The sequence below is a fragment of the Schistocerca nitens genome, chromosome 12 (assembly GCF_023898315.1).
Source record: "Schistocerca nitens isolate TAMUIC-IGC-003100 chromosome 12, iqSchNite1.1, whole genome shotgun sequence".
In the NCBI taxonomy this organism is placed as follows: domain Eukaryota; kingdom Metazoa; phylum Arthropoda; class Insecta; order Orthoptera; family Acrididae; genus Schistocerca; species Schistocerca nitens.
In genome coordinates this window covers 168,489,464-168,504,118 of record NC_064625.1, presented here as the reverse complement: position 1 = coordinate 168,504,118, position 14,655 = coordinate 168,489,464, and the positions used below count along the sequence as shown (strand labels likewise).

Here is a 14,655-nt window from a genome sequence, read left to right as displayed (position 1 = left end):
AGACTTATACCAGTAGTGCTGCCCTGTGCTACTCAGGGGGTGACAATGGAATAACCAACTGCAACGGTGATGCAATCTCAGCTCGAATATGGTAAACATGAGACTGAGAAGCTCATGAGGTTGGTTTTGGAAGGCTACGCTTATGCAAAACTAAGCTTTCCCTTTCCTCACATGGCATACTGACAACTATGAATGAAGGCCAACAGGCATAGTCCACATTTCTGGATTTATGGAAAGCATTTGACATGGTAGCTCATTGCAGACTGTTGATGAAGGTACGAGCATATGGAATAAAATAGTAGATACGTGAGTGGCCCAGAGACTTCTTAAATAATAGAACCCAGTATGTTGTCCTCGACGGCAAGTGTTCATTGAAGACAGTTGTATCGTCGGGAGAGCCACAGGGAAGTGTGATAGGACCGCTGTTGTCTCTGCACATAAATGTTGGGCAGACAGGGTGGGTAGCAATCTGTCGTCATTGGCTGATGATGTCGAAGTTCAGCGACTCTAGGAAGATACAAGACTACTTAGACAAAATTTCCAGCTGGTGTGGTGAGTGACAAATAGCCCTCAATGTGAGTAAATGTAAGTTAATGGAGGAGAGTATGAAGATCAAACCAAAAATTTTCGGGTACGATGTTACTAGTGTCCTGCTTGACATACTAAAGAAAATTTAGAGAACTGACATTTTAAGCTGACTTCCAAACGATTCTACTGATGACAACATAGAATGCATATAAGGACCACAAAGATAAGATACGAGAAATTAGGGCGCATGTGGAGGCATATAGCTAGTACGTTCACGCTTGCTCTGTTTGCGAGTGGAACAGCATAAGAAATAAGTAGTACAGAGTAACCTCCGCCACACACCATACGGTGGCTTGCGGAATATCTATGCACGAGGGTCACTCCGAAAGGAATGCACACTACTTTTCTTTAAATCCATCTTTTATTCTACGTGTTTGAAAGTTTTACAGTGTGTAGATACATCGTTTACGAACAATGTTTTCATCTCTCCACGTAATTTCCATCCCTCTCAACTGCCTTACGCCATCTTGGAACCAGCGCCTGTATACCTGCATGGTAAAATTCTGGACCAACCTGTTGGAGCCACTGTTTGGCAGCATCCACTAGGGAGTCATCATCTTCAAAACTTGTTCCACAGAGAGTCTCTTAAGTTTCCCAAAGAGATGATAGTCACATGGAGGCAGGTCAGGAATGTAAGGTGGGTGTTTCAGTGTTGTCCAACCGAGTTTCGTGATCCCTTCCACGGTTTTTTGACTGACGTGTGGCCGTGCATTGTCGTGCAACAGCAAAACATCCTGCTTTTGTCGATGTGGTCGAACACGATTCGGTCGAGCTTAATGTTTCTTCAGTGTTGTCACATATGCATCAGAATTTATGGTGGTTCCACTTGGCACGATGTTCACAACCAAGAGTTCTTCGGAATCGAAAAACGCCGTAGCCATAACTTTTCCAGCATAAGGTGTGGTTTTGAATTTTTTTTCTCGGGTAAATTTGCCAGATGCTACTCCATTGATTGCCTCTTCGTCTCTGGTGAAAAATGATGGAGCCATGTTTCATCACCTGTCACAATTCTTCCAAAAGTTCGCTGCGTACCGTTTTTCTTGTTTCTTTGTGAGCCACTGTCAACATCCTGGGAACCCACCTGGCACAAACCTTTTTTAACGCCAACACTTTCAGTATTCTGCAAACACTTCCCTCCCCTATCCCAGCGTAGCGTGACAATTCATTCACTGCGATGCGTCTGTCAGCAGTCACCAATTCGTTAACTCTCTGCACATTGTCTGGAGTGTGTGCAGTACGAGGCCTGCCGCTGCGAGGACAATCCTCAATATTGCCGTGCCCACTTTCATCACGTAACCTGCTTGACCACCGACTAACTGTACTGCGATCGACAGCAGCATCTCCGTACGCCTTTTTCAACCTCTTGTGGATGTTTCCCACTGTCTCGTTTTCACAGCACAGGAATTCTATCACAGCACGTTGCTTCTGACGAACGTCAAGTGTAGCAGCCATCTTGAAGGCATGCTGTGACGGCGCCACTCACGGGAACAGGTTGAACTAAGTTTAAAAACAAGTGGGAAGGATGTATCTACACACTGTAAAACTTTCACACATGTAGAATTGAAACGTCCATTTAGAAAAATTATACATGACTGTGCTTAAACTGACACACAATATTTTTTAGCGCAACGCAATCTGACTTTCAAAAATCCCTACAAAAAAATGGCCCTGACTAACATTAACCTATACGTTTCACAAATCGCTTACCTCACAAAAATCTTGGTTACTCCCACTACTGCAATACAGCAAGCGCCACTACTGCCAGCTAAATAAAATATTCAAACTATGGAAGGCACTAACTACTGATAGGGATAGTTAGCAAATGAAAGATTTTAATAGAGAACAAACAATGTATTTACCTTAATATCATCAAAAGTCATAGTATATATAGCAGTTCATGACATCCAGTCTTACAAATTTCAAAACTCCGCCATTTCTCTCCCCACATCCACCTCTGCTGGCGGCTCACCTCCAACTGCGCAACGCTACGCGCTGTTAACATCCAGCTGCCCAACACTACAATGGCAGACAACAATGCAAACTAGCCACAGACTGCACACAGCACAGCCAGTGATTTTCATACAGAAAAACCTAAACAGCCTACTTACAGAATAAAAGATGGATTTTAAAAAAAAGTTGTGTGCATTTCTTTCGGAGTGACCCTCATACATAGATATTCTGCAAGCCACCGTATGGTGTGTGGCAGAGGGTACCCTGCACCACTTATTTCTTATCCTGTTCCACTCGCAAACAGAGCAAGTGAAAAACTACTGGCTATATGCCTCTATATGAGCCCTAATTTCACGTATCTTATGTTTGTGATCCTTATAAGAATGAAAACTGTATTTTTAGAAAAATAGTGTGCACTTGTTTTGGAGTGACCCTCGTAGATGTATATGTAGATGTAGATGCAGTACAATGCCTTAGATGGGCACTGAGTTGGACCCATAGGGACCATTTCATCTGCATGTTGCAAACATTGCTGTATGTTTATTGTGGTAGTACTGGCCCGTAGCCTGTGGTATTGTGTACGAGGCGGCAGTGCATTAGCTGACAGTACTGGAGGAAGATAATTCAATGACATGTGTGCCCTCTGGACCATTCTGTGTGTGTGTGTGTGTGTTGTAAGCTCTGCTATGGACTTGTAGCCATCATACTGGCACTTGACCCACGCTGCCTCCGCGCTGTGCAGGAGGCAGCGGTGCAGCATCTGGCTGCCACAGTGCCAGAGCAATGTAATTCAGTGAAATGTGTGATCTCTGGACCATTCTCTGTGTGTGTGTGTGTGTGTGTGTGTGTGTGTGTGTGTCTCTCTGTGTGTGTGTGTGTGTGTGTATGTGTGTGTGTGTGTGTGTTTTGTAAGCACTGCTATGGATGTGTAGCTATTGTACTGGCAGTTGACCCACACGGCCTCGGCACTGTGCAGGAGGTAGCAGTGCAGCATCTGGCTGTCACAGTGCCAGAGCAATGTAATTCAGTGACGTGTGTGCCCTCTGGACCATTCTCTCTGTGTGTGTGTGTGTTGTAAGCACTGCTATGGACTTGTGGCCACCGTACTGGCAATTGACCCGCGCTCCCCCGGCGCTGTGCAGGAGGCGGCGGTGCAGCAGCTGGTGACGGCGGTGCTGGCGTGGCGCGCCGTGCTGCAGGCGTCGCTGCCGGCGGCGGCGCTGCTGTTCCTGGGCGCGTGGTCGGACCGGCACGGCCGGCGGAAGCCGCTGATGCTGACGCCGGTGTTCGGCGAGCTGACGGGCGCCCTGCTGCTCATGCTGTGCGTCTACTGCCGGTCGTGGCCCGTCGAGGCCGCCGCGCTAGCCGAGGCGCTGCCGCCCGCCCTCACCGGCGGCTGGGTCACCGCCTTCATGGCCATCTTCAGGTAGGCCTCTCAGCCACATGCGTAGCGTATCAGTCTGTAATCTAAATGACTGTGGTAGCTCACAAATGTCTTGTATCAGTACAGTTCGTGAGAATACCGTCTTCAGTCCCCAAGAGATATGGGATAGGACCGCTCCCGTTCCCCATATACACTGCTGGCCACCGTAATTGCAACACCCTGAAGGAAGCATCCGAATCAAGTGAAATTTACACCATGGGTTTGCAGCGATGAGATATGCAACTGATTAGAATTTCAGCGCAGACGCACATCACGCGCGCCTGTGGCGCCACCTCATAGCGCCATTTAAGGCTTGGCGATTTCGACGAGTGTACGTTCGGCACGTGTGTTTACCTTGTGGTTGTTTCACAAGACGATCAGTTATGCCTCGTAGACAGCAGCGAACATCTTTTGATCAAGTATCCGAGTTCGACAGAGGAAGGATAGTGGCTTACCGAGATTGTGGATTATCATACAGAGAAATCGCTAGTCGTGTTGGACGAAACCAAACAACTGTAATGCGGATATGTGACCGTTGGATGCAGGAGGGTACGACGGACCGACGTGGTCGATCGCATTCACCTCGGTGCACCACTGCACGTGCTGATAGGCAAATTGTGCGCATGGCAGTGACGGATCGCTCAGTGACATTCCGAACCGTAGCACAGCACATTGCGTCTGTAACGCATCATCCAGTGTCTGCGCGTACCATTCGACGCCGTTTAGAGCAGAGTGGTCTGTCCGCAAGACGTCAATTGCTTCGTCTACCATTGACGCAGAACCACAGCCGTCTCCGTCGCCAATGGTGTGATGACAGACGGATGTGGACGGCAGAATGGAATGACGTTGTCTTTACTGACGAGGCACGCTTCTGTCTGCAGCACCACGATGGTCGGATTCGAGTGTGGAGACACCGTGGAGAGAGGATGCTGGACAGCTGCATTATGCACCGCCACACTGGTCTTGCACCGGGTATTATGGTATGGGGCGGTATTGGATATTACTCTCGCACGCCTCTAGTACGCATTGCCGGTACTTTAAATAGCCGGCGCTACATATCCGAGGTGCTGGAGCCAGTTGTCCTTCCTTACCTTCAGGGCTCGGCCACAGCGATATTTCAACAGGATGATGCGCGACCACACGTGGCACGCATTGTCAAAAGGTTCTTCGTCAATAACCAGATTGAATTGCTTCCCTGGCCGGCTCGCTCTCCGGATCTTTCGCCGATAGAAAACATGTGGTCCACGGTTGCTCAACGAGTGACCCAGATTACATCCCCAGCTGCCACACCAGATGATCTTTGGCAACGTGTGGAAGCTGCTTGGGCTGCTGTACCCCAGGAACACATGCAACGTCTCTTTGACTCAATGCCGAGACGTGTGGCAGCGGTGATCTCCAACAATGGCGGCTACTCTGGCTACTGATTCTGGCAGGAACCACACGTCACAGACGTCTGTAAACGTAATCATTTGATACTTGGTCAACATGTTATCTACAAAATAAATCTTGTTGTGCTACCTCTTGCCTTTCTTGGTGTTGCATTTACGGTGGCCAGCAGTGTACATAAACAGTCTGTTATGGCCGTTTGCTACTTGTTATGACTTCTGCCGTACTTGTTAGCAGCAGACACAGTGGCTGCGCCAAAGACTGACATGACGTGGAGTTTTACAATTATTTATCGAACTTTCCTTACAAATTCTCCCTCGCTGTCGCTGCCCAGCCCTGCAGATCCCTGGCTGCTGCTGTGTGGATCCTCCGACAATGCGTGCAATGCGCGCCAACGATCGTACTCCGAGCCTCAGGCCACCAGTGCTCCGCTGAAGTCAGGATGTCCTGTGGTTGACATGAACTCGTCGCCGTTCAGCAGCTGCGTCGCTTGAGCTCAGCTGCCGACGCCTGCTGCACCGGCGCCTGGGAAGCCATCAGTCTGCGAGGTCCTGTCGTGGACGGACCACGTGGCGTGGCCGGGTTGCAGTGAAGTCCGGGCTTCTGTCCCTAGCGGCGACTGTGACCGAGACCGTGCTGCGGCCGGTCCTGCTGGAAGTTCTCGCTGCAGTTCCTCAGCCACGGTGCCGACCGCACTCGGGCCGACCTCCAGAGCTGAAGTTGACATCTGGCAGCGGACAGATGACTCCTGCGAGCTGGAACAGACTTCCGGAATCGTCACCTACGAAGATTGAACATTCGGACACGGACCACGTCCGTCCTCAGATCCGAACTGCTTCCTAATGGCTTCTGTCCGTTGCTGCCTGCGCTCCACTATTTACATTTGGCAGGAGGACGTTTTGTACCCTCGGTGGCAACTTCTCGTTATTACTCCCGCAGTATATTGCAGCTTAACTTAGCGTGCTGGCCTCACTTCTCCTTACTCAGCACTCTCCAGGATTCGCTCGGTGCTCGGTCTGTGTGCGTCCTTGCGTCAGCTTGTTGGTAGACTGCAACAGTCAGCAAGGCTATCTGTGCCGCGCTTACTTCGCAATGCCTCGATCACCGGCTGCCTCTGTTCTGCCATTCTCCACTGCGTGAAGCAACACTTACGGCATGTGGCAGCAACAAGTCTGACACATCTCGCTACTGGGTCCTGTCTGTGACGTCATCTCCAAACCCATCATCTCTACACACTCAGAGATTCGATTCTCCAATCTCGAACCTCCCCATTTGACTAAACGTGGACACTGGAATTTGTTGTCCAGTACCAGTCATCCCACATAAGAAATAGACTGAGTAGATGACTTTGTAACGCTAGGAAGTATAACCATATATATATATATATAGGGTGTCCCAGCTGTCTTGTCCACCCAAAATATCTCTGGAACAATAACAGCTATTGGAAAACGACTTTCACCGGTATCAATGTAGGGCTGGGGCCGACGAATGTACATATTTGGAAACATTCTAAAACGGAAGCATATGTATTTTTTAACACATGTTTTTTCAAATGGACCTCCTATATTTTTTCTTCAGCAATCCATAGCATGACAAATCACATACACAATGGCGTTGATTGCATCGCAATATTCCCATTACATCCCGAGATACTGAGACGCGAAGTTGACGCTTGAAACACCCGACATGTGCTGCTAGCGCATGTCCTGCGGCTCTGGCGTGAACCCCATGCTGCCCGTAATCGCGATGTGATTGACATGTGTAATCACACCTCCATACTTATCAAGAGGTCCGAAACAACGGTAAAACTTTTAGTCCACTTGCTCGTTTCACCAAAACCATCAACATGAATTTTACTATTACGAGTGAATGATCAACTGTCACTTGCGCTAGATCTACAGTAAAGTAAAGTTTCAACGTTCAACGGCATTACCTTTTAGTAACGGATTAACGATAAGCGAAGTTAACTCTGTGTAGTGTCGGCAGCCTTGCCAACACTACGCACACTAATTGAAAGAGGCGGCCAAGATGAACGCGCTAACTCACGAAGGATGCAGTGAGGTCTGAAACAGGAGACTTAATGGATGCTATAAAGAAAAGTACGTAGCTCCTTGAATACTTAACTTTTAATACATCCTTGTATACATCGTTCTTGATGAGACATCTGGAGATTGTGGCGATACAAGTGAGACTCTTTAGATACAAGCTATCTAAGGCTAATGGCGCCTTGCTAGGTCGTAGACATGGACTTAGCTGAAGGCTATTCTAACTGTCTCTCGGCAAACGAGAGAAAGACTTCGTAAGTGTAGTCGCTAGCAAAGTCGTCGTACAACTGGGGCGAGTGCTAGTAAGTCGCTCGAGACCTGCCTTGTGGTGGCGCTCGGTCTGCGATAACTGTCAGTGGCGACACGCGGGTCCGACATGTACTAATGGACCGCGGCCGATTTAAGCTACCACCTAGCAAGTGTGGTGTCTGGCGGTGACACCACACTTTGTGACTAACGTTGCGGTACACAGATATGTTACAGAACCGCATCACCTCTAGCCTATGGGATAAACACCTGCTGGAATGTACGACGTTAATGCAGGATGGCAGCAGACCGTATTATATGTTTCAGACCTCTTGATAAGTATGGAGGTGTGATTACGCATGTCAATCACATCGCGATTACGGGCAGCATGGGGTTCACGCCTGAGCCTCAGGACATGCGCTAGCAGCACATGTCGGGTGTTTCAAGCGTCAACTTCGCGTCTCAATATCTCGGGATGTAATGGGAATATTGCGATGCAATCAACGCCATTGTGTATGCGCTTTGTCATGCTATGGATTGCTGAAGAAAAAATATAGGAGGTCCATTTAAAAAAAACATAAGTTTGTGTTAAAAAACACACATGCTTTCGTTTTAGAATGTTTCCAAATATGTACATTCGTAGGCCCCAGCCCTACATTAATACCGGTGAAAGTCGTTTTCGAATAGCTGCTATTGTTCCAGAGATATTTTGGGTGGACAAGATAGCTGGGACACCCTGTATATTCCCAGGAGGAAATGTCAGTATTTGGGGATAGGACAGGAACGATCATTCAGCGCAAAAAATTGTCTAATAAACATGGCCTCTAAAACCGATACCTATGAACACTTCCTCGTCTTCAATACTGTGAAACAAATCCCTTCGGGTGTAAGCTTTTATGGAGCAAAGCAAGGTAAAGATTTCAAGTCCACGTGGCCTCGAAAGTGCAGGCGTTACAGCCTTATCACTTTAGGACATGGTGTAGAAAAGACCTGAGGATGGTCACTAACTGCTGAAACCGGTCATCGTCAAAAGAATTGATATTGTGATCATAGACCGGAATAAAAACATTTTTAAGACCTATCAGCCCTTGTTCATCTTCGCTAACGTAAAACACAACTCTTCTAAATAAGTACTCATAGCTCTTAAGGTATGTGGAGCGTTTCAACAGTATGCGGTCGGGCATTGTCGTGCAACAGCGCAACTCCTTTTGACAGAAATCCTCTGCGTTTGTTTCGAATTGCAGGCCTTAGCCTGGCAGTAAGCATCTCACTGTAACGTACACTGTTTATTGTTGTGCCCCTTTCCCCATAATGTTCCAGATATTGTGCGTCCGAAAAACCGTAAGCATCAGTTTTCCTACAGACGGTTGGGTCTTCAACTTTTTCTTGCATGGCGAATTTGGATGTTCCATTCCATACTCTGCCGTTTACTCTCTGGCTCGTGGTGATGGATCCATGTTTTGTCACCAGTAATGATCCTGTTTAAGAAGTTGTCCCCTTCGTTACCATAGCGATCCAATTGTTTTTTGCAGATGTCCAAGTGCCTTTGTTTATGCAACTATGTGAGTTGTTTTGGGACCCATCTTGCACAAACCTTATGAAACCCAAGTATGTTGTCGATGATTTCGTAGGCAGAACCGTGACTAATTTGCAGACGATGTGCTACTTCGTCAATAGTTAATCGTCTGAATAAGAGAATCATTTCAACGTGAACGCTTTTGTGGCGGTAAACGGTCGTCCGGCTCCTTAATCGGGCGTAACACTTGTGCGACCATTTCGGAATTTCTCAAGCCATTCGTAGACACTCCGTTATAGAAAAGCAGTGTTCCCGTACAGTAAGGAAAGTCTTCGATGAATTTCGGCCCCTGATACGCCTTCCGACCGCAAAACACTGAACGTCGCTCTTTTTTGGTGCAAATAGACAGCGGAGCAGCCATCGTTAACAGCACGACAGCGATAACGAAACTAACCAAGCAGCTTGAAAATTGCAAAGATATAACAACAAATAAACAGAGCAAGCGTCTGTAACGTAAAACGACAGTACTACAAAAAATAACTATGAAACTTCCTGGCAGATTAAAACTGTGTGCCGGACCGAGATTCCAACTCGGAACCTTTGCGTTTCGCGGGGAAGTGCTCTACCAACTTTTTTTTTAAATCTCATTTTGTTCGTTTTTTGTTCGTTGTATCTGCTCGGGGCGGACGTCGCAAGACACTCGTTTCAGTTCGTCGTTGATCGATTAGCTCAGTTTTTGTTACAGAGGGCAGTCAACCCTCTGACCGAACACGCTGAGCTACCATGCCGGCGCCAACTGGGCTATCCAAGCACGACTCACGCCCCGTCCTCACAGCTTTACTTCTGCCAGTTCCTCGTCTCCTACCTTCCAAACTTTACAGAAGCTCTCCTGCGAACCTTGCAGAACTAGCATCCCTGCAACGTTCGCAGGAGTGCTTCTGTAAAGTTTGGAAGGTAGGAGACGAGGTACTGGCAGAAATAAAGCTGTGAGTACGGGGCGTGAGTCGTGCTTGGGTAGTTCAGTTGGTAGAGCACTTGCCCGCGAAAGGCAAAGGTCCCGAGTTCGAGTCTCGGTCCGGCACACAGTTTTAATCTGCCAGGAAGTTTCATATCAGCGCCCACTCCGCTGCAGAGTGAAAATCTCATTCTGAAAAAAAATAACTAAATTGCGGATAATAATTGACTTACCCTCGTATATCTGGAGAAAGCTCAGGAAATCTAACCTTCCCTCAATGGAGGTAGCTCACAAAACTCTGGTTGCAGCGGCACTTGAATATTGCTCGTCAGTACGGGATCCGTACGAGATATGAGTGATAGAGAGGATAGAGAAGCTCCAAAGAAGAGCAGATCGTTTCGTTACAGGTTGACTTAGAAAGCGCGAAGGCGTCACGGAGATGCTCAGCCAACGTCAGTGGTAGACTCTGCAGGAGAGGCGTTCTGCATCACGTTGTGGTCTACCATCCAAGTTCCTAGAGTGTACGATCTAAGAACGGTGAACCAATATACGGCTTCGTATGACGCATACCACGCGAAAAGACTGTGAAGATAAAATTAGAGGGATTCGCATAGACACGGAGGCTTACCAGCAATTGCTCTACCCGCTAACCACTCGCGACTAACAGGAAAAGGGGGAACTGACAAATTCAAATTTCAAATTTGTGTGAAATCTTATGGGACTTAACTGCTAAGGTCATCAATCCCTAAGCTTACACACTACTTAACCTAAATTATCCTAAGGACGAACACACACACCCATGCCCCAGGGAGGACTCGAACCTCTGCCAGGAGCAGCCGCACAGTCCATGACTGCAGCGCCTTAGACCGCTCGGCTAGTGGGGAACTGACAGTCGTACACAAAATACCAAATGTTCAAATGTGTGTGAATTCCTAAGGGACCAAACTGCTTAGGTCACCGGTCCTTAGACTTACACACTACTTAACCCATTAGCGCCGGAATTAATTTTTTCGTGATTTTTTAAAAATATTTGCGTTATTCTGTAAAAGGCATAAATTACACAACAGAGTTGATCCGACGAATGTCATTACCGCCATTAGTGATATATTTGATGTTTCCATGTGGCAAAGCCGGCCGGTGTGGCCGTGCGGTTCTAGGCGCTGGAACCGCGTGACCGCTACGGTCGCAGGTTCGAATCCTGCCTCGGGCTGGATGTGTGTGATGTCCTTAGGTTAGTTAGGTTTAAGTAGTTCTAAGTTCTAGGGGACTGATGACCACAGCAGTTAAGTCCCATAGTGCTCAGAGCCATTTGAACCATTTGAACCATGTGGCAACGCTAGGCGCTTACACTGCCTACATCTATATGAATTACAACTTCAAGTAAAATAAGTAGGTTATTGAAATTTCTTATTACATATACAAGTTTTGTTCAAATTTATTATTCAGTCTTCATCATACAATTGATACTTTATAACAAAGTACAATTAATAATCAAAAATCAAGCCTTGAACTCAGCACTATTTTACATGAAATGGAATACAACAGTCAATACACAGTCCCACACTACACTTTGAACACATTGTTCTCACAATAGATTTACAGTCCTTGTGTGCACACCTTTTCTTCTTCTTTCCTTCTGTGTGCTGGACGAGGTGTTCAGTCTTATCAAACCTAATTGAGTCTGATATGCGGCTGTCGGAACATGCCCTTGATGCAGATGGTCTCCCGGCTCCTTTTGGTAAAGTTTGGTGTCTCTGCAAGTACACTGTTGCTTTTTCTCTCTTGAAATCAAGCTGAGAAATAGTTTGGTTTCTTGCTATATTATACAAAATCCAACTGTTTTGTATGGCGACGTCTAACATCCGTGTAAACCGACACCAGTACCATTTCCTGCTTCTTATTGCAATGCGATAGCATGCTAGATTCTGATCCATCTGATCAATACCTCCCATATACAGGATGTATTAATTTTGGCTACCAGTTTTGGTCTGGGAATCATTATATTTCCCTTTTTTAGTTGCGAGAATCTCTTGGCTTGGCCACTTCTTGTGCACCACATGAAGAAGAGACCATTGTGACAACTGAGTTGTCCAGCCACCGCACATACAATAATCCATCATTCTTCTCTATTCGGATCTGTGGGTTCAACAAACACATCACCTCCAGTATCGTCATTATAAAGAATCTCCAGCGCCTCAGCAAGAGAGAAACCTCTTCTAAAACAAAACAGAGAAAATTAGTCCTTTTGCTGAGTACAAGCGCCTAACGTTGCCATATGGCTACACCGACATTCAAACGGCCTAAATGAACGTAATTCATTTCACAGCAAGCAGTAACCTCCAAAGAATGTATATTTATTTAAAGCACAACGATACTAAAAAACCAAATTATGTATCTTAAGTTACTGTGTAAAACATACTTACTCGAACTTTATTTTTCTTCATCAATCAGCAAAAAATGGTTCAAATGGCACTGAGCACTATGGGACTCAACTGCTGAGGTCATCAGTCCCCTAGAACTTAGAACTACTTAAACCTAACCAACCTAAGAACATCACACACATCCAAGCCCGAGGCAGGATTCGAACCTGCGACCGTAGCGGTCTCGCGGTTCTAGACTGCAGCGCCAGAACCGCGCGGCCACTTCGGCCGGCCATCAATCAGCAAACGATGACTTCCAACACTGCTTACGCCGCAGAATTTAAACGTATTATTAAAACTGTTGCATTGTAGTGATCTTTACAGTCTTGCGGAATTGAATCCAGTGCTGCCAACGCTCTCGCTTCGTTGATGTCGTGGAATCAACGATTTTAAAAAAGTGTTACAAACGTTGCCGTATGGCAACGCATGGCGCTAATGCGTTAAACTAACTTATGCTAAGAACAACACACACACACACATGCCCGAGGGAGGACTCGAACCTCCAGCGGGAGGGGCCGCGCAGTCTCTGACATGGCGCCTCAAACCAGGGGGCTACTCCGCGCGGCCACAAAGTACCCTCCTCCACAGACCGCAACGTAGCTCGCGGACTATAGACGTAGATGTAGATGGAGAAGGGCACAAATTACGACACTGATTAGCCTGAAAATAAAATTTCTCGAACTGTTTTGGAGTTTGCTAGTGACTTGCTCGGAAATCGTTTCTGTATTCACTCCGATAACTGGTACACTATTGCAGATTTATAGACAGACTATCGACTAAGCTCACAGACGTTGTTCGTAGAATGTACAGAAAACAATTCGCTAGCTTCAAGTAAACCTGAAGAATGGTGAGAGCCTAACGGTATACACAAACAAGCAGACGTTGATGAAATGGACGGACAAGGGACGCATCAAATGATGGACAGCATATTCCATGGCGATATATCTGAAGCAGCAAATTCAAGGAAAGGCCTCGTGCGGAAGCAAGCGTGATCGTGCATTGGAAGGCGTGGATGGGAACGATTCCCAGTCGCAAAGACACGAAATGGCCGGGAACAGTCTGAACAGTCATAGTCGGTTCAATTTATATGGCCTGCATGAAAAATATGGCAGCGAGGAAAAAAAGGTTTGAATTAAATATTATTCTGGTGGAACAAGTGGCCGTCCCCACAACTCGAGTCTACTGCATCTACATGATTACCCTGCAATTCACATTTAAGTGCTTGGCAGAGGGTTCATGGAACCACAATCATACTATCTCTCTAGCATTCCACTCCCGAACAGCGCGCGGGAAAAACGAACACCTAAACCTTTCTGTTCGAGCTCCGATTTCTCTTATTTTATTTTGATGGTCATTCCTACCTATGTAGATTGGGCTCAACAAAATATTTTCGCATTCGGAAGAGAAAGTTGGTGACTGAAATTTCGTAAATAGATCTCGCCGCGACGAAAAACGTCTTTGCTTTAATGACTTCCATCCCAACTCGCGTATCATATCTGCCACACTCTCTCCCCTATTACGTGATAATACAAAACGAGCTGCCGTTTTTTGCACCCTTTCGATGTCCTCCGTCAATCCCACCTGGTAAGGATCCCACACCGCGCAGCAATATTCTAACAGAGGACGAACGAGTGTAGTGTAAGCTGTCTCTTCAGTGGACTTGTTGCATCTTCTAAGTGTCCTGCCGATGAAACGCAACCTTTGGCTCGCCTTCCCCACAATATTATCTATGTGGTCTTTCCAACAGAAATTGTTCGTAATTTTAACACCCAGGTACTTAGTTGAATTGACAGCCTTGAGAATTGTACTATTTATCGAGTAATCGAATTCCAACGGATTTCTTTTGGAACTCGTGTGGATCACCTCACACTTTTCGTTATTTAACGTCAACTGCCACCTGCCACACCATACAGCAATCTTTTCTAAATCGCTTTGCAACTGATACTGGTCTTCGGATGACCTTACTAGACGGTAAATTACAGCATCATCTGCGAACAACCTAAGAGAACTGCTCAGATTGTCACCCAGGTCATTTATATAGACCAGGAACAGCAGAGGTCCCAGGACGCTTCCCTGGGGAACACCTGATATCACTTCAGTTTTACTCGATGATTTGCAGGCTATTA

The 14,655-nt window shown here is 46.7% G+C and overlaps 1 protein-coding gene across 1 annotated transcript in view; it reads left to right on the top strand.

Annotated features, from left to right (window-relative positions):
• The first annotated feature begins 3,784 nt into the window (after positions 1-3,784).
• Positions 3,785-14,655, top strand: part of LOC126215237 (solute carrier family 46 member 3-like) — a 366,563-nt gene continuing 355,692 nt past the window's right edge. The window contains exon 1 of the mRNA XM_049941901.1: positions 3,785-3,964. Coding sequence (XP_049797858.1) covers positions 3,810-3,964 — 155 coding nt within the window. The 5' untranslated portion in view covers positions 3,785-3,809. The remainder of the gene's footprint in view (positions 3,965-14,655) is intronic.